Source organism: Mauremys mutica, chromosome 18, assembly GCF_020497125.1.
Source record: "Mauremys mutica isolate MM-2020 ecotype Southern chromosome 18, ASM2049712v1, whole genome shotgun sequence".
NCBI lineage: Eukaryota > Metazoa > Chordata > Testudines > Geoemydidae > Mauremys > Mauremys mutica.
Window position 1 is genome coordinate 16,683,349 of NC_059089.1, and position 27,600 is coordinate 16,710,948.

A 27,600-nucleotide genomic window follows, 5' to 3' on the forward strand; every position below is an offset into this window, starting at 1 on the left:
GGGAGGAGAAAGCAGTCTTCGCTGATAGTCAAATGTATGATAAAATCAAGAAAATCAGTTCATTTAATCTTCCAGTTTTTTAGCCTCCAGCTCCAGCACAAATTACCATAGTCCTGTCATTCTGAATCAAGAAGTGTCAAGGACTCAATTGACCATGTATCCTAGTCTTTGAATTTTACATTTGCCAAAGGAAGCAAGGGAAAAGGCCCTCTGTGTCTTGTGATTTTAATAGGGTCCAGTACTTTTTTTCTGCTCTTGTGTTGTGGAAAATGAAAATGTTGGCTCCTTCATACGTTCCATGTGTTGTAGCTTCCTTGATGTTTGTATCATTGTCTCTGAAGAGACATACAGAGGCAGCCCTTTTGGCTGAGATGGCTCACTTCCATAAGCATACAGAACTCTTGTTCTGTTACAGCTGAGGTCTTTGATGACTGGCCACCTCCCAACATTATTTTTGAGTGAATCGCAAGTCTATCAGTGTTCTCTCCCACAGGAACACCCAGCTCCACCTTTTATGCAGTTGGGGTGGGATTTCTAAGGGTATGTCTACACTATGAAATTAGGTCAATTTTACAGAAGTCGATTGTTTAGAAATAGATTTTATACAGTCTATTGTGTGCATCCCCACTAAGCGCATTAAGTTGGCGGAGTGTGTCCACAGTACCGAGGCTAGCATCGACTTTTGGAGCATTGCACTGTGGGTAGCTATCCCACATTACCGGTTGGGGGCGCCTAGACAAAAATGGGAATGACTCCAGGTCATTCTCTTCTTTAAGTTTCGTCTAATGGAGATTCAGTCCTGGCTGGAATATCATGCCAGTTGGAGGCTTCTGCCTCAGGCTGCTCTCCCAGCCGCCCCACCTACCCCAGCCTACCCCTTGCTCCCATGGCTCATAAAGCCTGGACAGTAGTAAGGAGCAGTTCAACTATAGGCTGAACAAGTGCAGAATGGTGGTAGAATGTGCCTTTGGATGTTTAAAAGCTCGCTGGTGCTGTTCGCTGACTAGGCTGTTTGCGATTAGATTAGAAGAGCACAGCAAGGCGTGCTGCACATCACAGAGGCTTTGAAAACCAGTTTCATGATGGGCCAGGCTTCGGTGTGACAGTTGTATGTGTTTCTCCTTGATGCAAACCCGCCCCCTTTGTTGATTTTAATTCCCTGTAAGCCAACCCTGTAAGCCATGTTGTGAGTTGCCCCTACCTCCGTGAGAGCAACGGCAGACTATCGTTTCGCGCCTTTTTTTTCCACAGACGACATACCATGGCAAGCAAGGAGCCTGCTTAGATCACTGTGGCAGTTATGAGCACTGTAAACACCACGCACATTATCCTGCAGTATATGCAGCACCAGAAACTTCAAAAGCAGGCGAGGAGGCAACAGCAGTGCAGTGACGAGAGTGATTAGGACATGGACACAGAGTTCTCTCAAAGCACAGGTTCCTGGCAATTTGGACATCATGGTGCTAATGCGGCAGGTTCATGCCGTGGAACGCCAATTCTGGGCCCGGGAAACAAGCACAGACTGGTGGGACCCGCATAGTGTTGCAGGTCTGGGATGATTCCCAGTGGTTGCGAAACTTTCATATGCGTAAGGACACTTTAATGGAATTTTGTGACTTGCTTTCCCCCGACCTGAAGTGCAACAATACCAAGGTGAGAGCAGCCCTCATAGTTCCCAAGCGAGTGGCAATAGCCCTCTGGAAGCTTGCAAGGCCAGACAGCTACCGGTCAGTCAGGAATCAATTTGGAGTGGGCAGATCTATGTTGCTGTGATCCAGGTAGTCAATGCGATCACTAAGCTGTTGCTATCAAGCGTAGTGACTCTGGGAAATGTGTAGATCATAGGGAATCCCACTGCAGCAAAGCCATCCACTAACTGTGGTGGGGCGATAGACGGACCGCATATACCTGTCTTGGGACCGGACCACCAAGGTAGCCAGTACATAAACTGCAAGGAGTACTTTTCAATGGTGCTGCAAGCACTTGTGGATCACAAGGAATGTTTCACCAACATTAACGTGGGATGGCTGGGAAAGGTACATGACGCTCGCATCTTCAGGAACTCTGGTCTGTTTCAAAAGCTGCAGGAAGGGGCTTTTGTCCCAGACCAGAAAATAACCATTGCGGATGTTCAAATGCCTATAGTTATCCTTGGGGACCCAGCCTACCCCTTAATGCCATGGCTCATGAAGCCATACACGGGCATCCTGGACAGTAGTCAGGAGCTGTTCAACTATAGGCTGAGCAAGTGCAGAATGGTGGTAGAATGTGCATTTGGATGTTTAAAAGCGTGCTGGCGCAGTTTACTGACTCGGATAGACCTCAGTGAAACCAATATTCCCATTGTTATTACTGCTTGCTGTGTGCTCCACAATATCTGTGAGAGTAAGGGGGAGACCTTTATGGTGGGGTGGGAGGTTGAGGCAAATCGCTTGGCCACTGATTACGCGCAGCCAGACACCAGCGTGGTTAGAAGAGCACAGCAGGGTGTGCTGTGCATCAGAGAAGCTTTGAAAACCAATTTCATCACTGGCCAGGCTATAGTGTGAAAGTTCTGTTTTTCTCCTTGATGAAAACCCGCCCCTGTGGTTCACTCTACTTCCCTGTAGGCCAACTGCCCTCCCCTCCCCCCCTTTGATCTCCATTTGCAGAAGCAATAAAGTCATTGTTGTTTCAAATTCATGGATTCTTTATTAATTCGTCACACAAATGGGGAATAACTGCCAAGGTAGCCTGGGAGGAGGGAAGAACAAGGCCACATTGCACTTCAAAACTTATTGAATGCCAGCCTTTTGTTTCTTGGGCAGTCTTCTGGGGTGGAGTGGTTGGGTGGCTGGAGGCCCCCTCACCACATTCTTGGGCATCTGGGTGAGGAGGCTATGGAACTTGGGGAAGAGGTCAGTTGGTTACCCAGGGGCGGCGGTCTGTGTTCCTGCTGCCTTTTCTGCACCTCAGCAATACGCCAGAGAAGATCAGTTTGATCCTCCAGTAGCCTAGGCATTGCTTTCTGCTTTCTCTCATCACGCTGACACCACCGATCATCTTGATCCTGCCATCTCTCCCCTTGCTTCCGCCACCTGTCCTCACGTTCATTTTGTGCTTTCCTGCACTCTGACAGTGTCTGTCTCCAGGCATTCTGCTGGGCTCTTTCAGTGCAGAAGGACTGCATGAGCTCAGAGAACATTTCGTCGCGAGTGCATTTTTTTTCGCCTTCTAATCTTCGCTAGCCTCTGGGACGGAGATGATACGGGGAGCGTTGAAACATTTGCAGCTGTGGGGGAGAAAAAGGGATAGTAGTATTTAAAGAGACACATTTTAGAGAACAAGGGGTAGACTCTTTCATGGTGAACCAAGCTGTTAACATTACCTAGTACGTGTGCTTTCTTTACAAGGTCGCATTTTGCCTCTTATATTGAGGGCCTGCCGGTTTGGTGTGAGATCACACATGAAGGGCCGTCGGGCAACAGAATTTGGCTTGCAGGCAGACATGGTAAGCCACAGTCTTTTGGCTTCTTTAACCTTCATAACTTGGGGATGATTTCAAACAGCAGTGCCCTCATTTCCCATACCAAGCACCTGTTCGGTTGGCCATTTAAAAGGAAGGGCTGCAGTTTTCAGGTTAATGTGCAGCACAAACCCAACTAAAACCCCTGACCCACACCCAATTATCTGGGATGATTGCTTCACCCCTCCCCGCTACCGCGTGGCTAACAGTGGGATGATTTCTGTTCAGCCACAGGCAAACAGAACAGCCACCTCTGAATGTCCCCTTAATAAAATTCCCTTATTTCAACTAGGTGACCCTGGGAGTACATCCAGGAGAGCTTCACTGAGATGTCCTTGGAGGATTTCCTCTACCCCAAATTCGACCCAGCAGGATCAATTTCAGCGCTAATCCCCTAATCGGGGAGGAGAACAGAAATTGAATTTGAGCTCTTGAAGTCGACAAAAATGGCTTTGTTGCGTGGACGGGTGCAGGGTTAAATTGATCTAACGCTGCTAAATTTGACGTAAACTTGTAGTGTAGACCAGGGCTAAGTACTGCATCTGCCTCTGCTGTATCACATCATCATTCAGCAGTTAAGCTGAGATCCTGTTTGTTCTCTAGTTGGAATTTGTTTTACTTTTCATACACTGCTGTCACAGTTACACCTCTACCCTGATATAACACTGTCCTCGGGAACCAAACAATCTACTGTGTTATAGGTGAAACTGTGTTATATCGAACTTGCTTTGATCCACTGGAGCACGCAGCGCGCCCCTCCCCCCCCCGAGCACTGCTTTACCATGTTATATTGGGTCGTGTTGTACAGGGGTAGAGGTGTAGTTCAGTTTTCTATTCCAAGTTCATTAGGTCTAGGCTGTCTCTTTAGATTTCAGCGGATAGGCATCCCTTTCTTTTTTGCTTCTCTGTGTACTCCTTGGTAAGGAGCCTAATGCTCCATCCATTTTATGCATGGAACTCCCATGGTCTCAGTGCAGTTCAAAGCACAAAGCTGCCGCAGGAATGGGACAAGGGATAATACAGTAACATGAAACATGACAATTCCTCTGCTCTACCTGTCTTAATATCTTGATAGAAGTATACCAGATGCTCCAGAGAAAAGTAAACTTGGTCATTATGCAACACAGGAGAGAGGAAGGTACTTTAAAAATGCGCAGCAGAGTTTTGAAGCAATGTAAACATTCAGCATGGTATTAACCTTCTTCCTCCAGTTGGTATTATCTCCATTTTACAGATAATTTAATTGCCCAGTGCCTCAGTTTCTTTATTAGTCCAAAGTCACTTGTGACAGTTGTGCCAGAACCAAAGCTAGAACTCAGAAGTCCTCACTCCTAATGTACATCTTTCACCATACTCTGAATGATTCCTTTAGTGTCTTTTGATCTGAGTGTGTGGTTTTATAGGCTAGTTGTTGCTACATACTCATCACTTTTTTATTTTTTATTTTTTGAATGCTAGTGGAGAGATCTGTGTTCTCAAGGCCACAATGCCTGGGACCATGGCAAACTTTGAGTCAACCTGCCACAGAAGGACCTTTATTCCTAATTTACCAAAATTGAAACTATACAGTGCAATCCCAGGAGGTGGAGGCTAAATACTAGATACCAAATGGGTCATCTGCCTCAGGGATCTTTTTTCCAGGAGCCACAGTGGCATCACTCCCTGAGGGAGTTCTCCCTTACGCAGAGAGACTTTTCTCTTGATGAGTAAGGTAAGAGAGAGGTGATGCAGATTCTAACCTGTCATAAAACTAACAGAACACACCTCAGGCGCTGTGGGGACAAGTCTGCTCTGTGTCATGTCCCAGCTCTTCAGAGTCAGACCAAGGGCTGGTTTCTGCAGCTGGATCCCCACAAGCAGAGCTCTGTGCGGGGAGGGGAGGGGAGCAGCTGGTGTCCGGAAGCGGAAGGAGCGGGAGGGGTCAAAGGTCATTGTGTCCCCGTCACGCGCGGCGGCGGGGGCTGGGGCTGGGCGGCGCTGAGCCCTAGGCGGGGTCGCGATGCCGTCGGAGCGGTATCGCTGGGAGACCCTGGAGGCGCTGAAGGGCTCCAGCAAGGGGCAGCTGAGCTACTCGCGGGACTGGCTGCTGCGGGGTGAGGTGAGTGCGGAGCGGGGGAGCGCTGCGGGGACCCCCCCTCACTCACCCACCCACCGGGGGGGGGGCTGCACCCGCTCCCGGCCAGCCCTGCTCGGGGACCCCCCCCACACACACGGGGGGGGGCTGCACCCGCTCCCGGCCAGCCCTGCTCGGGGACCCCCACACACACACACACCGGGGGGGGGCTGCACCCGCTCCCGGCCAGCCCTGCTCGGGACCCCCCCCCCACACACACACCGGGGGGGGGCTGCACCCGCTCCCGGCCAGCCCTGCTCGGGGACCCCCCCCCACACACATGGGGGGGGGCTGCACCCGCTCCCGGCCAGCCCTGCTCGGGGACCCCCCCCACATGGGGGGGGGCTGCACCCGCTCCCGGCCAGCCCTGCTCGGGGACCCCCCCCACACACGGGGGGGGGCTGCACCCGCTCCCGGCCAGCCCTGCTCGGGGACCCCCCACACACACGGGGGGGGGCTGCACCCGCTCCCGGGCAGCCCTGCTCGGGGACCCCACACACACACGGGGGGGGAGCTGCACCCGCTCCTGGCCAGCCCTGCTCGGGGACCCCCCCCCCCACATACACGGCGGGGCTGCACCCGCTCCTGGACAGCTCTGTTCGGAGACCCCCACACACACACGGGGGGGCTGCACCCGCTCCCGGTCAGCCCTGCTTGGGGGGACCCCCTCACACACCCGACCTAGCTACTGCCTTTCAGAGTGGTGTATTAACTACAGTAACAGGATAATGTCTTCTGTCACTGTAGTCTCTCTACACTATAGTGGTGCAGCTGCAGCATTTCTAGTGTAGACATACACTTAGTTGGCTTCTTGTAGGCATAATATCGAAGAAGTGGATCTTATGGAGCGATTTAAGTGAGGAGAGGGTAAGTGGCTGTGTGGGTCAGCTCAAGAAGGGCATTCCATGCATAGGGGGCAGCAAGGAAATAAGCATGGAGAAGTTTGTAGGAGAAGAGGACAAATGGGGTATTGAGGCTGGCACAATAATATGACGTAACATTGGTATCTGCACAATGAAGCCTTGTGACTGAGACCTGCTCAGAGCTTTTTCAAGATCTGCTTTTTTTCCTTAAAGTTAAACTGTTGTGTTTTGTGGATTACTTTGATATTTTACATGCTCATAGAAGAAAATCTTTCTCTCTCCAGGATATTTTGGAAGGATGCAGGTCTCCTCCCAAGTTGTCGTCCTACTCTGGCTGGGTGCTGGATCGAGTGATCTCCCAGTCTCTACAGGAAACACCTCTCTCCCGAAGTTCAACACCCAATGAATCCATTCCCCCTACAGATGACCAGCCGCCCTCCCTTGCAAAGACCGCTTCTCCTGCCAGCCAGCTGGGCTCCTCACCACTTTCATCTGCAGCACCCAGTGAAACAAAGGTAGCTAGTTAACTAATAACCCATATATAAGCAGCTAGGGGAAGAGCATCGTGGTCTGTAGCCTTAATCTGCCTGCTCAAGGATGATCCAATAGTCTACTAGTGCTAATGTGTTAATTTGTTCTGGCAGTGAATGTATTCAGCTTCTTGGATAGGTTGACTGGGAAATAGTGAGTTGGAATGGTGGGTGACATCTTTCTTCAATAACGTCTCCTACTGGGTCAGATGCAAACTCCATTTGGCAGTGTAAAAACGTTAGCTAGACTATAAGAGCTCTCCAGGCTGTCACTGTGAGACGTAGTAATATGGAGGAAGGGTGACTATGGGGTAAATCTAGGCTTTTCATGAAAATTAATTGGTACTTCTTGTGCTTTCTCCTGCTTGCTCTCCAAAGTCCTTCCAAGTTGCTTACAGCTGTTAGGTCCCTGTTACAAGGTAGAGTGGAGAGGAAATAGGACAATTCACAGCTAAGTTTTGAAGATAGTATGTAGAATGGGGTGGCAAAAAGAGACCGTGCATATTGACTTTTCTTATAGAACAAAATTCTTAATTTCTTAACAGTTAAATTGAGTTAGGAGATTTTTGCAGCTGCTTGTAGAATTATGAAAGAACTTGCTAAGAAAGCCATCTTGAGCAATGCCACGTGGATCTGAGCACCTGGTGAAGCTCTACTATGATTTAAAAACTGCTTAGTGTTAGAAAGCAACGTGAGTGTAAGTGATGATTTCTCTAGGTACAGGAAGGCTATAAGTGGGGTTTCCCAGGGCCTGTGTAATAGCTAAATATTTATAACTCAAGAAAAGGTGATAGATTTGCAAACCTTTAACCAACATAGCAACATGATCTACATCTTTTTAGAGCATTTCAGACTTGATATTCAGGCATCTAAAATATCAGCTGCCACTTAAAACAGATATCTGCAAAGTAATTCACATCCGGGGAATGAAGTTGAGTTTGGCATGCATTTTGCGAGATGCTAGCTAATTTAGAGACTTAGGGGTTGGGGGGAAGACATAGGGAAGATGGACAGTTCACTGTTGTTTTGTACTTAATGGATAGCAGCCATTGATTGCTAAAAGCGTGATAGTTGGCATTTTAATACCAATATGTCTTTGTATAAGTCACTAACATGCTTTTGCCTTGAATATTGCATTCAGTTTTGGTCTCCTTGCCTCAAAAATAATGCCGAATTTCTCAAGTTCTGCAGTGAAGAGGGCAAGAGGTTTTGGAGAGATTGTGTAAGGCAAGATTACATTTGTGCTATTTAGTTTCCTTGATGAAAGTTATAGAATAATGAATAGTTTGAAGATCCATCAGTCACTTTCCTTTATCTAAAGCTAAAATACAAGAGACCCAGGAAACTTAATGACCTGGATACAATTCCCTGTTCCACCACAGACTTCCTATGTAACCTTGAGCAAGTCACTTAGTCTCTGTGCCTCAGTTCCCCATCTGCAAAATGGAGATATTTCCCTACCTCACAGGGTGTTGTGAGAATAAATACATTAAAGGTAGTCAGGCACTCAAATACTGTGGAGATGGGAGCTGTATAAGAACCGTAGATGGATAGGCACTAGTCTGATTTGACTCCTTTATCTCTTCTGGTGCGTGCTATTTTCTAAAGAAAGATTGTCAGTTTACCTAGTTTCCTGCATAACTTACTGATCTAATCTATCACTGACTTGGGTTGTTCTGCTGTCCATACAGGGCAATGAAGATCTTAGTTTGCTGGAGACAGACCATGATGTCCACCTTATGGTTCTACCATCTAAAGTTACAGAAGTGGAAGGCTGCATATGGATGTACGAGGAGGTCCATAGGTTGAAAGGAAAGGTAACAAGGCATGTTGAATCAATGGGGTACTATGTAGTCAAATGTGACAATGTTCCACCAAAACTAGTGGGACAAGCAGATAACCATAAACGTATTCTAATTTACGGGTTATCTTGGCCTAGTTTGTGCTGCTTCACTTGTATTATCTTGTATGCAGATCCCAGTGATTACTGTAGCGCAGTTCCTATCTCTGTCAAAGTCTCTGGTGGGGCTGTTTATGTGAAATCTGGCCCTCCAGAGCCTACTCCCTTCATTAGAAGTCAGCAGGGCTGTGTTCAAAATGCATAGTGTATGTGAATGGCTCTTCCTCTCTCCTTGCAATCTGCAGGAGGGGCTCAGGCAGCGGCAGGAGCAGCAAGAGCAGGTAGTGAGAGCGGTTTCTGATATGGCGAGTGAGCAGCTGAAACGCTTTGATGAGCTGAAGGAATTAAAACAGCACCAGGAATACCAGGACCTGCAGGAAGTGATGGAGAAGAGGTAAGGGTAGTTCTATCATGTGACCTCTTAGAAATGCAACAACTAACTTGTGTTGTTGGAGACTGATTAAATTGAGAGTTTTGATTCTTGAATCTGTAACCCTATTAAAATAGTGCTACTTTCTGTTGAGGTTTATGAATGAATTGGTACCCAATAGATGTTTTTGTATGTCTTGTTGAATATCATACATCAAGAGGCTATCCTTTGTGATCGTACGCTCAAACAAATGTGCACATGGCTTTTACAAGTAAAGAAAACTTGATGTAACATTATGGTTTACAATTTAAGTGCATGGAAGTCACTTGCTGCCTTTACATATGGGTATTAAAGTATAAAGTTGACTCACTGTCTATTGATACAAGTATTCTCTACTGGAGGCTGAGCTGGTAGCACTAACTATTATTAAGGCTGCCCAACACTTACCATTCTAAGATGCTATTTTCAATTGCTTTAACTTTGCAAAGCTTTAGCTGTTCAGCATGAAGTTTTCCATACCAGGCGTCTGCCTTGTGCTTAAGATTTCAATCCACCCTGAACGGAACCCAAGATTCCTGAATCTCACTGTTTCTCTGCCATCAGCAAATATCTGTGAAATGTGCTGGCAAAATGTCTCATCCCCCTCCAGTTCAATTTGTTTTTTCAGTTTGCTGTTTTTTAAAACCTAGGAAATCTCTCTCACTCACACACATGATTAAGGTTGCAATGTAAAGCACTCAAAAGTTAGAAAATGCCTTAATTTGGACCCCTTGTGGATATGCATTATGATAATCTTTAATTTCAGTTTCACATACTATTTTTTTCCATTGGACACTAAGCAAAGTAAATATGAACTTTGAGGTGTTAAGAGACATCTGTGTAACAGTACACAGTAGTTCAGGACAGAAAGTGAAGATGATTGTATCTAATTGATACTTCAAGAATGGAGAGTGTAATTCACCTTTTGGAATGTTGTCAGGACTCTGGGGTTGACACTTCTGTGACTTATGCTTGGAAAATCTCATATGCAGCATCTTTGCATTTATTGTCCTACTGATATTAATCTTTCAAGGTGGTTTTCAGGTGGTTCCAGCTTTCAGTAAGTGGATGAAGAGAGACTGCATCTGATGGAGTTCTCCTTTAAACCAATTTTAAAATAGCTTCTCTGGTGTCTCCATAGACTGTACTTCATCTGGAGCATGTCTTGGGGAAGAAGGTGGGGAATCCTTCAAAGTCCTTTGAAGAACAGAACGGTCCTTCATTTTCTTCTGCTTGTATTTCAGCTCCAGGGAGGCCCAGGGTCAGCAGGAGAAGTTGAAAGAGGAACATCGACACAGAGCAAAGGTCTGAGCTTAGGAAGGGTAGTGCTATTACAAGGAAGGGTGGTTGGCCTGTGTTTGGAAGCTAGGACTTGCACAGATTTAACTGGTTCTCAGAACTGGACACAGCACTCCAGCTGACGCCTCACCAGTGCAGAGTACAGCAGGACAATTACCTCTTGTGTCTTACATATGAGGCTTCTGTTAATACACCCCAGAACTATATTAGCCTTTTTCACAAGTGCATCACATTGTTAACTCATATTCAATTTGTGATCCACTGTAACTTCCAGATCCTTTTCTGCAGTACCACTGCCTAGCTAATTATTACCCATTTTGTAGTTGTGCATTTGATTTTTTCCTTCCTAAGTGAAATACTATGCACTTGTCCTTACTCAGTTTCATATTCTTGATTTCAGACCAGTGCTCCAAAACAGCCTCAGAGCTGGTGGGGAATTTTTCAATAAAACATTTTTTGTTGGAAATGCTGATTTGTCAGAACTGAAACTTTTTTCAGGAAAGTTCAGTGAAACTTTCATTGGGAAGACTTCTGAGGTGCAGATAGGAGAGAGGCATAGGGAAAGTCTGTCTGACTGATTTGTTAGCCCAGTGGTTAGGGATTCACAGATTCCAGTCCCTGTCTCCCCCACATTGCAGATGAGTGGTCTAACCACTAGGTTACTGAATCAGTTTCAGTCTCTCTTTCTGACCAATGACTATTTTATACAAAGTGGAACAGCTCCAACAGGAGAGGTTGAGAGAGACCCACTCCACAATAGCAAAGAGCCTGGTGGTTAGGGAACTCACCTGGGATGAGGGAGACCTAACCACTGAGCTATTGGCTATTCTGCGGTGGGACGCTCCAATTTTCTACAAAAAAAATCTGAAAGGTCTGTTTCATCCTGACATGCAAGGGAAAAACTTTTTAAATCTTTTTTTTCCCCCGCCCTTCAGGACAGGAAAACTATTTCCTACCCAGCTGCAGTACTGATAACTTTACCTGCAGTTTGATTTGTGAAATTCAAGGCTGATGATCAGGAACTTCTAGGCTTTTGCTTTTTGTACGTGCCTCTGGTCCCTTTGTTGCCAAACAGTCTGAGATACCAGCTGGAACTGTCGTGTCCCAACCTGTATTGCTCGGCAGCAGTCAATGTATATTATGGGCGGGCAGGATTTGTCCTTCCTTTGGATGTTGCTAAAACCTTTCTTTCTAGATAGGGAGTATATATGGACTGAATTATTCAAACTCTCCCTGAGACTGTTGCTGCCTCCAGAAACGTTGAGTCCTATGGTAACAGCACCAGTATGCTGTAATTTGGCTCATGCCGTTAAAGGTTCTGTAGAATTTTTGCAGTGGGGATTGAAACCAGAGCCAGCAAGAGGAGTGGGGTGACTGAAATGTAGTTTTTAACCAGATTTTCCTGAGCATCTTTGCTTGTGGGTAGCATGCAGGAACTGTGCATGTAGTGTTGTGAGAAAAGCTTTATCTATGTAGCTTAGCTTTACACTGTCACTCCTTCCTCTCTCCAGATTTTAAACCTGAAACTTCGTGAAGCAGAACAGCAGCGGCAGCGGCAGGAGGAGTTGGAGCGTCTGCGCAAGGAAGAAGGCCAGGAAAGGTTGCGGCGCCTCTATTCCATCCAGGAAGAGGTGCTGCAGCTTAACCAACAGATTGACCCCAACTACAGACATAAAGACTTGCCAAGGATAGATCTCTCAGGGTTCAGTAACCGTGGCAACCAGATCTGCGGGCTCGTGTCAGGGCTCATTCGCACCACTAGTGAGGTAATGAGGTTCTAGGTTTCCTTTTAAGTTAGTCTCCTTTCATGGTATGAGAAGCTAAGTCAGCTAGTCGAGAGGCGCTTTGAGATGTTATGTTGCCAAAGAAGAGCTTGTAGATGCAGTTCTTGAAAGAAAGAATCTTTTTTTCAATTCACTTTAGATGCTCCCTTGAAAAAGGCTTATTTAAATTTATGGGGATTTTTACTGGAGAAGTGATACTTGATGTTAAATATACTGTAAAATGTTAACGTTAGATATCTCTCTTTTCTGAGACCATGCTAGAACCGGAATGGGTGGTCAAACAATTGTTTGAGATTAAATGATGCACAGTGTTTAGTATGTTCCAGCATTCACAAGCTTTCCTATAGCATCTAGGTTTTCTCATAAAACTACTCTTCTCTATATGAAAGGTGGGAGACAGAGTAAACCGATGACACACTTCTAAAATTTGGCATGGGCTGGGCTAGTTCTCAATTCCAGTCTATCATAAATGTCTTGTAACTTAAGCTTTAGCTGGCATTTGAAATAGCCCTCTTCCCAGTGGGGTTAAAGGGAAATGGATATTCAGGCTATATGGACTTGCTTCTCTAGCATGATCCCTTTTTGTTGTGTTACCCAACCCTGTTAATAGAACTAATGTATTGAGAGTCTTGTCTGGTCCCGTCACTAGATTCTGTGTCTGTGTTGGGTTTGCAAAGGTGGTTATTTTTCCTTCGTTATAATAAGTAAGATGGTGTTAAACTAATGCCACTTATTTTGCTGCTTTGCAGTGGATCCCTTTCTGTTTCTAGAGCTTGACTGTAGAAGTGTAAGTAGAAGTCTTCAGTAATTGGTGTACACAGTATAGGAGGCAGAAATTCTGCCTTGTCTGTTGTGTACCAGGAAGTGACTAAAGGCCACGAACTTGCTTCTCTTGACTGGTGTTGTGAATTAATCACTGGTTCTGGAGGAGGCAGTCTGGGCTTTCCAGTAGAACGGTGCTGCCATTGCCCATTGGGGATAGTAGACAGCATATGTGTTAGGTTCACAGTTTCTACACAAAGTATCTAGGTGCTATTCTGGGAGCAGCCTGCCCTCAGTTGGTCTTTTGGTAGGGGGAACTTTAATTTGCCTTTTCCTTGTTTCCTGGTAGAGAGGTTTCCCTACTCAGGTAGATGTAGCCAGCACTGAGCGAGCACTGCAGGAAATGCGAGGGTTAATATCTAGCATGCAACAAGAAATTGCCACAGCTTTGGAAGAGAAAAGGAAGCGGGATGAAGAAGAGGAGAGAGAGAGGCAGAAGGAGTTACAGAAACAAGAGCAGCTGAAGGCCCAGACTCCAGTCCCTGCACAACATCCGCGTGGAAAAGAGCAGAAGGAAGGTAGGTCCAGCACCAGTCAGACCTACCTTACTTTACTGAACTCCACTGGGCTGCCAGGCTAAACACTGGTTCAGAAACGCACAGGCTGGGGGAGCATCACCATGGATAGGCTTCAGCTCAAGTAGAGCTGTTGTGGGTACAGGATTGCTGGCAGAAAGCTTCATTGACACTGAAATTGATGTTTCATAAACTGGTTATGTTAACTGAAGCAAAAACAGTCATTTTTGGACAATACACATCATGCTGGGACAGGAGGGACACAGACTGTTGATAGAGTAGGGGAGAACCTTGTGGGACAATGTGTGCTGGGTTACATGCATGGATTATTACAGGGAGCCATTTCTAATGCCTCACTCCTGCTACCACATGCATCCAGAAGGGCCTCGAGAATTGCTTACTGTTTGGCTGTAATTGAAGTTCAAAAAATCCAGGCACAGGAGCTATCAGTCTTCAAAGGGTGGACTTTTGTACAATTTGCAAAGCCTTAGTCAGGTATAATTGATTTTCTAAATTTGTTGTGAAGAACAATAGCTGCTCAGAACTTCTGAGTCTTGACAATTTTTGTAGGGCATTAGAATTTCTGATGTCTTCGTTGTGGTAATAAGTTTATTTTCATGTGACTGCTTTTCTTGTCTAGTATTAGGACTTCAGGTTAAGGCAGAGGAGAGCACAATGCAGTGGTACCAGCAATTGCAGGATGCCTCTGACCAGTGTGTTGCTTCCTTTAGTGGATTGACTGACTGCAAAGACAATCAGGTATGGCTACTTTACGAATCCAAATGATCAATATTGTTAGGAAAACCCTCTCTCTCCCTCCCTCCGCTGTCTTTCTACTGTCTAATACTTATCTTGAGTGGGATGTAAAACAGCCTTCAGAATGGTCCTGAAAACTTACCAGTCCACATGCAAAACCTACTCATCCACCTTTTAACAAGATTATGATGAAAGAATAAATGCTTTATTCACCTGTCAAAAATAATCCCTTTCTTTAAGAGAGCAAGTAAAAAATTTTGAAAGTCCACCATAAAGCAGATTTTTGGTCTGTGTATATTGTGATCTGGCTTAAACCCAAAAAAGTAAATAACTTGGTGTTGGGGCTGCCAGGAAGTCCTTAAACAGTAAGTAGCTAATGCCACAAAAGACTTTGAAAAACATTTCTGTAAACAACCCTGTTCCTGCATCTCTTCTCTCATTCCTGGTGAGAAAATGGTTGGTCTTTTTTAAACTTGTACCTCTCACATCACATATGTAAGTTGTAAATTTCCACAGCAAGCAATATTCCCTAATGGATTATAATAACTTCAAGTGTGGGAGGAGTACTGACAAATTACATTGATTCAATGAAGCTTTTAGGTTTCAATGAAGCTGAAACCTTGAGACAGTAAAATGTTAAGCAGCAGCTACTGTGCTTTCACAGGAATTTATTTTTATTAACACTTCTCAGTTACAGTACTTTTTTTAAATACTGCAGGAAAAGTTCTGGCTGCCTTAAGGCCTGAGCAGCTATCCAATTTCCAATTAAAAAATGCTGTAACAGAGCAAAACCTAGACACTGTAGACTTGATCCAGTCCTCCCAATGCATCACATACACTTGTTTTCTATCTTGGAAAATCAGATTTTTCATGCTCAGGCTTTTCAAGATGCACAGCAATGACTGTGGCAGACTGATACGTGATCAAGTCCTAGTTACATATCTTCCTTTCGTCTTCAAGGAGGCTCCATAAGGCATTAAAACTTTTTTGTGTAGGAGACTGGCATGTTGCTGTCTCAAAAGGAGTTCTTCGTTTATTAATCTGAAGCTGTTCAATGTACAGTTCATCCTCTGTTGTATGTTCCTGGGGTGGAGCTTGATCAGCATTTTGGGCCCAATCCTGCAAGGACCTGAATGCCTCCTTTGTGTGTGAGGGCTCTTAACTCCTATTAAAATCAGTGGGAGTTAGTGCTGAATGCATTCTTGTAGTATTGGGCCACTCATGAGAAGCGTCTTCCCTGTGATGATCTGCCTCTTTGGGCTTGATCAGGTTTCTTGTCTGAAGTGATTTTTACAGATTTTTACAATTTTCTACAGGTGAAGCATATCAGAATGGATCTCCAGAAAGCAGCCAGCATCCCTGTGAGCCAGATTTCTTCCATAGCAGGTCAGGAAAATGCTGAGAACAATCCCAGCTGAGATGCTGTTAACCTCTAAATATCTGAGGGGAACTCTGAGCTTGCCCTGTATCTCTGCGTTGCTATTACATTGGAGAGCTAATGTGCATGGAGTCCCGATCTTTGCTATCTGAACTTTACCTTGCAGTTGGGAGGGTATTTTCCGCAGTTGGGAGGGATCTTATTGATTTTTATCACAATTCAGTTCTAGTGCCCAGATTTAGAAATATTAACAGTGAAGGGGGGCCTGAGAACTTACCTGCTCCCTTCAGAATCTGGTGCTAGCTTTACTGAGGCTGATGTGGTTTGGTTGAGACTTGCTTGTTGGCAACTTCCTAATATTCTGTCTCTCCATGCACTATTGATGATATATTCACAGGCTCTCAGCTAAGAGAGATATTTGACAAAATCAATAACCTTCTCTCTGGAAAATCTGTTCAGTCTGGAGGGCGAACTGTGTCGGTGACTCAACATCCACAGGGTCTGGATTTTGTTTATTACAAACTGGCGGAGAAATTTGTGGTGAGGACACCTTGTCTTACTGGGGTGGTGAGGGTAGCCAAAGCTTCTGGACCTTCTCTGGGATGCTGACCTGTCTCTTTAACTATAGAAAACAAAACTCTTAGGAACTTATCACCTGCCAGGCTATGCTCACACTGATTAGAAAAAAGGGGGTTATATTTTTTGGCCCAGGGAAAAGAGGAGCCTTGCTTTCTTCTTTATGCACTTGCTCATATCTTATGGAAGGAGGCAAGGCCCCTTTGGCTCCTCAACTTACTCCCTACACACCCTTTCTTTTTAACAGAGGTGTGTGCAGTACGAATGGAATGCAAGGTGATATTTAGCATATCATATAGCACAAACCTATGCACGTGCTCAAAATACACTATTGAAAACCTTTTCACTTGGCAAAATTTGAAACAATTCACTGGGGCACTGAAACACACATCCGCAATCTAGGGACTATGCCCTTGCCAAGTTTCCAACACTTCCTATTGAGGAGCTATAGCTGGTTTTAAAAAAAAGGGCAGCTTAATTTGTAGGGTGTGTTTTTTCTACTCTATTCTCAAATGGGTTTAACTGCATTTGCTGAAGATTTAAATAAATCAATAACCTTTGCTTTTGTGCTGATCACAGATGTGCAGAATTCTAGCTCAAAGGGTGAAACTTGGTTAAATTATAAGCATCTGAAAATGGTTCTTTAGAATGAAAATACTTGTGTAACCTTAACTACAGGCTTTTGTAAATACTGCCTCTAATCACTTACTCATTTTCTTTATCCTGAGAAGAAGGGTTTATGGGCCTCTGTCTCTCTCTGGCAAGGACATGTAGATTGTATTGTCCTCCCATATTGGGTAGCTGCATGTCCATGGAACATATAGAAGCATTAGGAGCCTTCAGTAAAGGATATATGTAAACTTAAAAAAATAAATGAAAATGTTGTCTTTGTTGAGCATTAACTTGAAATGTTTTCAGAAACAAGGAGAGGAGGAAGTGGCTTCTCACCACGAGGCAGCTTTCCCAATTGCTGTGGTGGCTTCAGGAATCTGGGAATTACACCCCAGGGTTGGAGACCTCATTTTAGCTCACCTGCACAAAAAGTGCCCCTACTCTGTACCCTTTTATCCTGCGTTCAAGGAGGGGACTCCCATAGAAGAGTATCAGAGGTAACTTCTCCATATAAACGGGCTGCTTTGGAGCTCTGTAAGGACTGAGATTAGTGGCTGGTGGAAAAATTGAAGAAATACATGTTTTCTTACTTTAACCCTCATTTGCCCCCACCCCCTTCCTCAAAGAATAATTTACTGATCTAGTTTTGAGGTGTCCAGTACAGAATCCAAAGATAGATGAATAGAACCTTATTGCTTTATACTGATGTTTGCCATTGCTTGGAAATCTGAGATCAGGTGTGTCTAGAAGCAGTGTCACTGGTTTGTCTGCTGTTTAAGTGGATGTTATGGCCAATAAAATACCTCCACTCCCCCAAAATAGTGTTTCAACCAGGGCTGTCAAACAATTAAAAAAAAAAAAAAAAAAGAATCATGATTAATCATGAGATAAAAAAAAAAATCATGATTAATCACAGTCTTAATAGCACTGTTAATAGAATCCCATTTATTTAAATATTTTTGGATGTTTTCTACATTTTTAAACATTGATTTAAATTTCAACACAGAATACAAAGCATATAGTGATCACTTTATATTTTTTATTACAAATATTTGCACTGTAAATTAGAAACAAAAGAAATAGTATTTTTTAGGGTTGTCAATTGCAGTTAACTCACGTGATTAACTCAAAAAATTAATCACGATTAATCAATTTTAATCGTACTGTTAATAGAATACCAATTGAAATTTATTAAATATTGTGGATAGTTTTTCTACATTTTCATATCTATTGTATTCTGTGTTGTAATTGAAATCAAAGGGTATATTATTTTTTATTATAAATATTTGCACAAACATAAACAAAAGAAATAGTATTTTTCAGTTCACCTCATACAAGTACTGTAGTGCAATTTCTTTGTTGTGAAAGTGAAATTTATAAATGCAGATTTTTTTTTTGTTACATAACTGCACTCAAAACCAAAACAATGTATAACTTCAGAGCCTACAAGTCCACTGAGTCCTATTTCTTGTTCAGTCAATCGCTAAGACAAACAAATTTGTTTACATTTATGGGAGATAATGCTGCCTGCTTCTGACTTACAATGTCTCTGAAAGTGATAAGCATTCACATGGTACTGTTGTAACCAGCCTTCAAGGTATTTATGTGCCAGATATGCTAAACATTTGTATGCCCCTTCATGGTGTTCAAACTTTCAGTTGTCACTGCTGTATCTTATAGCACCTTACTGATGAGCGGACCTAAGGCCAGACTTTTAGCATAGTTGCTTATCCAACTTTTTATTTATTTTTGCTGGTGAAGGAATATATGTTTTTCAATTAATCTGGTTTGATGTATTAATATTAGAATATCTTTCTTCTAATACACAGGATACTTGGTTATCAAGTTAAGGATTCCAAGGTAGAGCAGCAGGATAATTTCCTTAAACGGATGTCTGGAATGATCCGTCTTTATGCTGCTATCATTCAACTACGGTGGCCTTATGGAAACAAACAAGTGGTATGTAAATAGCGCTTTAAAAATGTTATATTACAACCCTAGCTCTTGGGATAGGAACAACGTTGACTAAACTGATTTAAAATGTGGTTTAAAACTGATCCAGACAGAGTTTAAACCAGTCGTGAATAGAGATAAACTAAGTTTAAAGGGACGGTCGACCTGATTTTTTTTTAAAATTGGCTAATTTAAAACAGTTCCAGCTTTTGATGAATTATCTTTTAAATAGTATGTCTTGAAATTGTTCTTAAAAATTCCTTTAAAAGTACAAAGTAATGGTTTGTCTGCATGTTTATAATGGTCTCTTGATCAGAAAATTATTCTGAAAATGCACAAAGTACTGTCACAAAATGACTGTCCCTTGGAGAGCAAGTGGAACTGGAGAAAAATCTGGTAATGTTTTTGGTGGCAATATTTTGCAAGATTATCAATCATGCAGTGAGTAGCTTTCTTGTTCCTTTAGAGTCACCCTCATGGGCTGGGCCATGGATGGCGCTGGCTGGCTCAAATGTTGAACATGGAGCCTCTCTCTGATGTGACAGCTACACTTCTCTTTGATTTCTTAGAGGTAAGTGATGTGACCTGGCATGAGCCTCACTAGCTAAATAAATAAGTTGGATGAGCAACTAGGCTAAAAGTCTGGCCCTAGGTCATCTCATCGATAATGTGCTATAAGGCACAGTGGTGACATTACTATATAAGATTAGCATGTTCAGATGCTGCTGTCTGAAACCATGACTGTTTTTTATAAATGGCCCAAGTGTCACCCCTCCTCTACCCTTCCCCATGCTCTTGAAAGGAGGCTTATGTGTATTGTCAGAGACCCTTGCTAGATGCAGTCCTTAATTCCCTCAGTGATATGATTTCAGTTTTATCTGTTTAAAAAGCTGGACTCCCACAGTGTAGTGTTTGGCTTTGTATTACACTTGGTCCCTCAGCAGCTGAGGCAGTTCACATTAAGCTTATCAATATTTTTAATTCCTTATTTTTATTCTTCATATACGTGGCAAGCCCAAACTAATTAGTCCTGGCACTGGCTGGTACAATACAATGCAGAACGTTTTATGCCATATGGCCATCCTAACTAAATTGCTTCACAGAACAGGTGGGCTTTTACAGCAAAAAAGGGAGAGAGCTTGGTGTGCATTAATTGGGACACTGATCCTAGGATATGAAGCTACGTAAATAAGGCACCAAACTGGTAATGGGTGAAGACCAGGTTGAGGCCAGTAAAGAAGCATGGCTGGAGCATAGACAGCAAGAGAAGGAGTTCTGTAGATAAGGGCAGAAGTCTGTAGAGCCTTGAAAGCGGCGCAGAGAACTTCATGCAGAAGAAGGTGGAAGCTACCATAGAGATACAAGACAGTGACAGCAGGCAAAAAACGGTGGTCTTGATAGTTCCATTTTGAATGGGCTCCATGGGGAGAGCTGAAAAGCTGTTATAATAGTCAAAGTGGGACATGACCAGTGAATGGACTGGCAAAATGGGTAAGGAAGAGAATTATTTTGGGGAGATATTGTTGAACAGGAAGAAGATCTCAAAGGTGACACCATGGACTGTGCATGGGTGAATGATGAGGAAACAAGGTGGTGTTGATAATGATGATGGGGTGGGAAAGAGAATGTGCTGAGCTTCGTTAACTTGAAATATATGGCATTAAAATACAGGAATATGAACAAATATAATAGAGAACAAAATTCTGCAAATTGGGGTAAATGCTTGCAGAAATTGTGTCACTGGTGGCACTTCATTCCCTGATACTGTAGAAATTGAGATGTTTCTTTTTGGGTTCTAATGGATTTGGAGACTTCTCTTGTTCTGTGGCAATCCAGATGAATTTCTGGAGTGTGATTCAAGATGCAGATGGCCAGCATTGTTCACAGTATACTGCCTAAGTTCTTGAGGAGTTTGTATCATACAAATTTGTAAAGAGTCTTCTCTCAATTACAAGGCCCAGTTCTGAAATCTGATCTCTGTTACCCTTATGGTTTTGTGTACCAGGTGTGTGGCAATGCGCTCATGAAACACTACCAGGTCCAGTTCTGGAAGATGCTGCTACTTATCAGAGAAGACTATTTTCACAGGTATGACACACACACACATATATATAAACCTTATACAAAGAAACGTCTGTTGTTTTTTTTCAGAATTAGGAGCATTTCCTCTTAGATCTATGTTCATTAGTGTTCCTGACAGTTCTTCCATCCTCCACCACTCCAGATTTGTCATGAGCTCTCCCTCATGTAAATAACATAAGGCTGTGTTTCTGTTTGTGTTTTGGAGCTCACTCTTGTTGATCTCTCTGCAGGATTGAAGCAATCACCATCTCTGGACAGATGGGCTCTTTAATGCGGCTTAAGCAGTTCTTGGAGGTAAAGCATTTTCTTTTAAATTCTTTGAAAGTCTTTATTTTTTCCCCTTTTCTTAAAGAGATATTGTTCAGTCAGCAAATCCCTTGCTGCCTTCTGATTCCCAAAAGGTCCATGATTATGACTTTTTGATGCATTCTGTGTTCTTATATGGCTTCTTCGTTACTGAGTCTGTTCAGTCTTCTTGATGGTTATGACTCCAAAACATCTCCCTTCTCAGCTGCCCGTCTGTCCCCCCAAAAAAGTTGTAATGGATGTGATTCTCAGTGGAAATTCTTTCAGTTATAAATGGATTTCTGATACTGCAGTGAGAGGAGACCTCTAGGTTCAAGATCTATGGTTCCACTAATTCATTGTATTTCATAGCAACTATCTTTCTTCAGACACGTGCATGTTCACATAGTGTCTTCTGTACAGACTAGATACCATATGAGCAAATAAGTTTAATAACTGGTAATCTCCTTCAGAGTAGACTTTTGAACTACTGTTCACACAATGGCATTTAGACATCCTTTTGAAGAAATATTTTGCAAAGATGTGAAATATACTTTATTTTGGAAGTGTCTTGAAAATATGTATTAGTTTTAATAAATATGAAACTAGGAGACACAGGAGTTTGTGCTTTTCTTACTTAAAAACAAAGAAGCACTGAAGGACGAAAAGGCCATTGCAGAGAAACTAAATGAATTCTTTTCATCGGTCTTCACAGCTGAGGATGTGAGGGAGATTCCCAAACCGAGCCATTCTTTTTAGGTGACAGATCTGAGGAACTGTCTCAGATTGAGGTGTCATTAGAGGAGGTTTTGGAACAAATTGATAAACTAAACAGTAGTAAGTCACCAGGACCAGATGGTATTCACCCAAGAGTTCTGAAGAAACTCAAATGTGAAATTGCAGAACTACTAACGGTAGTCTGTAACCTATCATTTAAATCAGCTTCTGTACCAGATGACTGGAGGATAGCCAAAGTGATGCCAATTTTAAAAAGGGCTCCAGAGGTGATCTTGTCAATTACAGGCTTGTAAGCCTGACTTCAGTACCAGGCAAACTATAATAAAGAACAATATTGTCAGACACATAGATGAACATAATTTGTTGAGGAAGAGTCAACATGGTTTTAGTAAAGGGAAATCATGCCTCACCAATCTACTAGAATTCTTTGAGGAGGTCATGTGGACAAGGGGGATCCAGTGGATATAGTGTACTTAGATTTTCAGAAAGCCTTTGACAAGGTCCCTCACCAAAGGCTCTTAAGCAAAGTAAGCTGTCGTGGGATAAGAGGAAAGGTCCTCTCATGGATTGGTAACTGGTTAAAAGATAGGAAACAAGTGTAGGAATAAATGGTCAGTTTTCAGAATGGAGAGAGGTAAATAGTGGTATCTCCTAAGGGTCTGTACTGGGACCAGTCCTATTCAACATATTCATAAATGATCTGGAAAAAGGGGTAAACAGTGAGGTGGCAAAATTTGCAGATGATACAAAACTACTCAAGATAGTTAAGTCCCAGGCAGACTGAGAAGAGCTACAAAAGGATCTCTCAAAACTGGGTGACTGGACAACAAAATGGCAGATGAAATTCAGTGTTGAGAAATGCAAAGTAATACACATTGGAAAACTATCCCAACTATACATATAAAATAATGGGGTCTAAATTAGCTGTTACAAGATCTTGGAGTCATTGTGGATAGTTCTCTGAAAACATCCACTCAATTTGCAGCGGCAGTCAAAAAAGCAAGCAGAATGTTGGGTATCATTAAGAAAGGGATAGATAATAAGGCAGAAAATATCATATTGCCTGTATATAAATCCATGGTATGCCCATATCTTGAATACTGCGTGCAGATGTGGTCGTCCCATCTCAAAAAAGATATATTGGAATTGGAAAAGCTTCAGAAAAGGGCAACAAAAATTATTAGGGGTATTGAATGGCTTCTGTATGAGGAGAGATTAATAAGACTGGGACTTTTCATTTTGGAAAAGAGACGGCTAAGGAGGGATATGATTGAGGTCTATAAAATCATGACTGCTATGGAGAAAGTAAATAGGGGAATGTTATTTATTCCTCAGAACAAAAGAACTAGGGGTCATCAAATGAAATTAATAGGCAGCAGGTTTAAAACAAACAAAAGGAAGTATTTCTTCACACAACACACAGTCAACCTGTGGAACTCTTTTTGCCAGAGGATGTTGTGAAGGCCAAGACACTAACAGGGATCAAAAAAGAACTAGATAAGTTCATGGAGGATAGATCCATCAGTGGCTATTAGCCAGGATGGGTGGGGTGGTGTCCCTAGCCTCTGTTTGCCAGAAGCTGGGAATGGGCGACATGGGATGGATCACTTGGTGATTTTCTGTTCTGTTCATTCCCTCTGGGGCACTTGGAATTGGCCACTGTCTGAAGATAGGATACTAGGCTAGATGGACCTTTGGTTTGACCCAGTATGGCCATTTTATGTTGCTATCAGCTCTAAAAGTTAATGTTTAGGAACGGATACAGCAAGAGTTTCTCAGACAAAAATGTTGTGAAAATAAATATTTCTTAAATTAGAGATGGATTCCTTGCTAGATTCTTGGGCGCTTCTATGTCTGTGGGTTCATTCAAAGATATTTTTCTTTTTTTTCCTCTAACTTTAAATGTCATTTATTTAATTTAAATTAATATATAAACCAAGTAAATGAAATACTTTCAATAAGAAAAAACAGGAAATGTGAAATATGTTGAAGGCTTGTTACAGGTTGTTCAAAATGAGTCTGAGGTCATTAAAATGATTGGGTTATTTAGAGGTCTTGTGCATTCAGTATTCCTGATTTTTTTTTGTTTGTTTTTCTTTAAATCGTTAATTTTCACTGTTTAATGAGTGGAACATGGATTGATTGTTTTCATTCAGTGGTCAATTTGAGGCAGCCAAATTTGGTCAAAGACTTGTATCTGTTTTCTTGCTTTTATACCAGGCTTTTTCAGTGGGAGAGTTTCCTGTATGATTTGAGTCCTGTTGGGTGCAGATATTTCCATAATGTAGCCAATCTCTTTTGATTGTTTGGAATTGCTTGCATTGGTTCTAAAATGACTGGGATTTTTTGTTTTGTTTTTCCTAGAAATGTTTGCAGCGGAAGGAAATTCCTTTACCAAAGGGTTATCTGTCTTCTTCCTTCTGGAGGTCATAAGTCAGTTCCTTCCCATTTTCATCTTCACAGGAGTTCAAAGAATTTCCTGACCTGGCTTCTTATTACATTCAGGAACAAGAATACGTAGAAATGTAAATCTTACATTTGTATTTACATGGATGCTGTGGATATTTTCAACTAAAACATTTTTACCCATCTTTGATCCTATTTTATGTTGAACAGAATTTGGAGCTTCAGTAACTTTTCTCATGTAACTTATTTTGCAAATTATTTTAAGCCATCTGTTTGCATTTGATTAGCTTTACAGACTCTATTGTGCAGTGCATTATGGAATATGAGAGGCTCCTTCACATCTTGAACAAGTACAGTGAATAAGTGTCAAGTGCATAAACTTGTCTAAATGCTCCATTAGACTTCAGGGTTTACTTACAGTAAGCAATGGCTTTCAGGTGGGAATTTTGCTCTGAATTGATCAATCTGTCACAGTTTTACATGAAATTGCAAATAGAAATACCTCAGTACTTTAGTCATATTAAGATCTAAATGTAAGAAATCCTTCTGTAAAACTTTATTTTTGCATTTTATGTGATTAGGTATTTTAAAGTTATTGTTTCATTGTTAACAGCATTGGAGCCCATAGGAAAATTCATTTTGTATCTGGCTGCCTAAAAATCCAAAGCAGCAAAAGAGGTGGTTATGTTAACAAGGCTGATTTGATGTCAGTCAAATGTCACTTTGTTCTTAAAGACAGCATTGATCTCTTCATCTTTTCCCAGGGAAGGCCTTAAAATCACCAGCTCTTTTGTTTTAACTTAGAAATTCTGATTTTTTCCTAATGATGCAGCATTCCTTACTTACCTGGGTTAGACTTGATTTTACAGCTACATAGGCAATATGATGGCTGCTGAAGAACATCTCACTGCTTTTTGGTTTTTGGATTTTTTTTAAAGGCTTTGCATGTGTGTAATATCTTTACTGTGAGGTTCATGAAACTAGAAGGAACTGTGCATCCATGATCCACCATATGAAATCTAGCTTAGAATCAGTCTGACCAAAAACAAAAAAAAGGTGTGTGTGTGTGTCTTCTTCAGTACTGATATTGTGCTATCACATGAAGAAATTAGAAGGTACAGTCCCCTTGGGTTGTCTAAAGATGAACTGAACTGTGGTATTGACCTATGTAGAAAAAAGCCTTTGACTTGGGCAGATGTGGTTTGTATTAGTTTTACTGCAGTTTGTGTATAAAGTACTGTAATAGTTTTGTACTAAGATATTGTAATGGTGAATTATTCTAAGAATGGTTCATTCTAGAATCTTATTTTAAAAAAATGTTACATTTAAGACTCTTTTTAACCTAAAGCTGATGCAGTTTACTTCTCTCTGTGTGTGCCTGTGATGGTGCCAAGTAAGTTTCTGGGAATCCCTAATGGGTGTCTGTACCAATATGTTCTGGGAGGTCAGATTGGGAGTTGATTTTTGACAGTTAGTGGAGTGCACTCTGCCCAAGAGGCCAAGTAGCAGTTACGTGCTATCTGTTAATATTTCTCCCATTTCTAGTGGACAAGTGCCCATATTGCAACTGGATAGCTAATTGACAGTCTTGGCAGAAAGAGATTTAATATGAAAATTTAAAATTACATTTCTAACCCAGAGGGTGGCTGATTCACAAATGAGGGGGAGGAGGCATTGTGGAGATGCTTCACCTATCATTGCACATAGTATAGAATTTGTGTTTAATCCAGAATCTTCCTCCACCTTCCCTCACTGCCCTGCTCATTGGCTTCAACTTCAGCCTGGAGGGACCACATCTAGTATTGAGCGGGTAATTCAGTTTGCATACTTATTCAATCTTTGACCTCTTTGCTGAGGTTTGACAGCCTTGTAGTGAGAGCTGACAGCTAAAGTGAGTTGGATACCTAATCACTGGGAACTGGGCTGTACACTCATTTTTTGTAGCCCACTTACCAGCCATCAGATGGTAGCCACTTGCTTGCTGTTGACCTGGCCTCTGTTCGAAGTAGTATCCTAGAATCAACTAGACCTCTCCTCTTCTTCTCCCTCTCCCTTTGTATATTTGATGAAGACCCTTTAATTCAGAAATAGTTCCGGTAAAGGTTGTTCTAGCAAAATTAATAGCATTTTACACTGTCATGTTTTATTGGCATTTTTTTTGTCACTGAGACCTCCAAAAATGTTTATAGTCTTTAGTGAAGAGCAAGTTTTGAGAGAGAGGAAATTAAATGAAAATAAGTAAAAACTCAGACAAGAACATGATTGTATGTATTTGAGAAATGACCACTGAGGCAAAGTGTTTCACAAAACACTGCTGCAAACACTATTTAAGCAATATTATAACAAGATTTTGAGTATCTATGATGAAGTCATCTACTGATAAAGCTTATGCTACAGTGTTTAATAATATGTATTTGTATAGCTTAAATTTTGTATCTTGAACTTTCCCAGGAAGTACATTTTAAAAACACTGTCCTTGATACAAGTAGACATTTTTTTTAAAAGTCTGATTGCCTGGAGTTGGTAATACTGATAGCTGTTCTAGAATGCTATTAAAAGGATACAGGGGGAGATTGTCAAAAGCACAAAGGACAGTTAGGTACTCAAGTCATATTAGTGCCTTGTAAAGTTTATCTCACTGTGCCTATGTTTAGCGCAGCAACCATTCCTATAATGAACAAACCAAAATGTATTCAATTACATCGTGAATATCTAATGCTTACAGTTGTGGCCATCTTGGATAATGTTTGTTTGATAATGCAAATATTGAATATTTTGGTTAAATATTACAGATTTTGTGTAAGTTCTAGTGTGGATCATGTTTTATGACAATATGCAAGGCAGGAAGCTTTGTATATTTTAGGGATATTGATGAAGGTGCATGTTTTTATAAATACTATAAGGATGTTGAGCTTTTCTGCCTTACTTATGAAATGGATTGACATGATGTTTTGAAACTATATTTAAATGTAGCAATAAATTTATTTTTAAAAATGCTTCCACTTAATGTATTTGCATAACCAAAATGTAATACATACCACCTTTCCAAGGGTAGTTCATAATTGTATCCAGTA

At 42.1% G+C, this 27,600-nt stretch overlaps 1 protein-coding gene across 2 annotated transcripts; it reads left to right on the top strand.

Annotated features, from left to right (window-relative positions):
* Positions 1 to 5,473: 5,473 nt before the first annotated feature.
* Positions 5,474 to 27,522, top strand: GLE1 (GLE1 RNA export mediator). 2 transcript variants are annotated; one of them, XM_044992994.1, is made up of 16 exons: positions 5,474 to 5,603; positions 6,766 to 6,996; positions 8,703 to 8,828; positions 9,157 to 9,305; positions 10,565 to 10,625; positions 12,131 to 12,385; positions 13,515 to 13,743; positions 14,381 to 14,499; positions 15,813 to 15,882; positions 16,272 to 16,414; positions 17,369 to 17,559; positions 18,892 to 19,021; positions 19,482 to 19,586; positions 21,021 to 21,103; positions 21,328 to 21,391; positions 24,485 to 27,522. In XM_044992994.1, the coding sequence occupies exons 1-16, from the start codon at positions 5,505 to 5,507 to the stop codon at positions 24,551 to 24,553; spliced, it is 2,124 nt and encodes a 707-aa protein (XP_044848929.1). In that variant the 5' UTR covers positions 5,474 to 5,504; the 3' UTR covers positions 24,554 to 27,522. The 2 variants fall into 2 exon arrangements, with proteins under 2 accessions (XP_044848929.1, XP_044848930.1); XM_044992995.1 differs by lacking the exons at positions 5,474 to 5,603; positions 6,766 to 6,996 and adding an exon at positions 8,220 to 8,233.
* Positions 27,523 to 27,600: the final 78 nt, after the last annotated feature.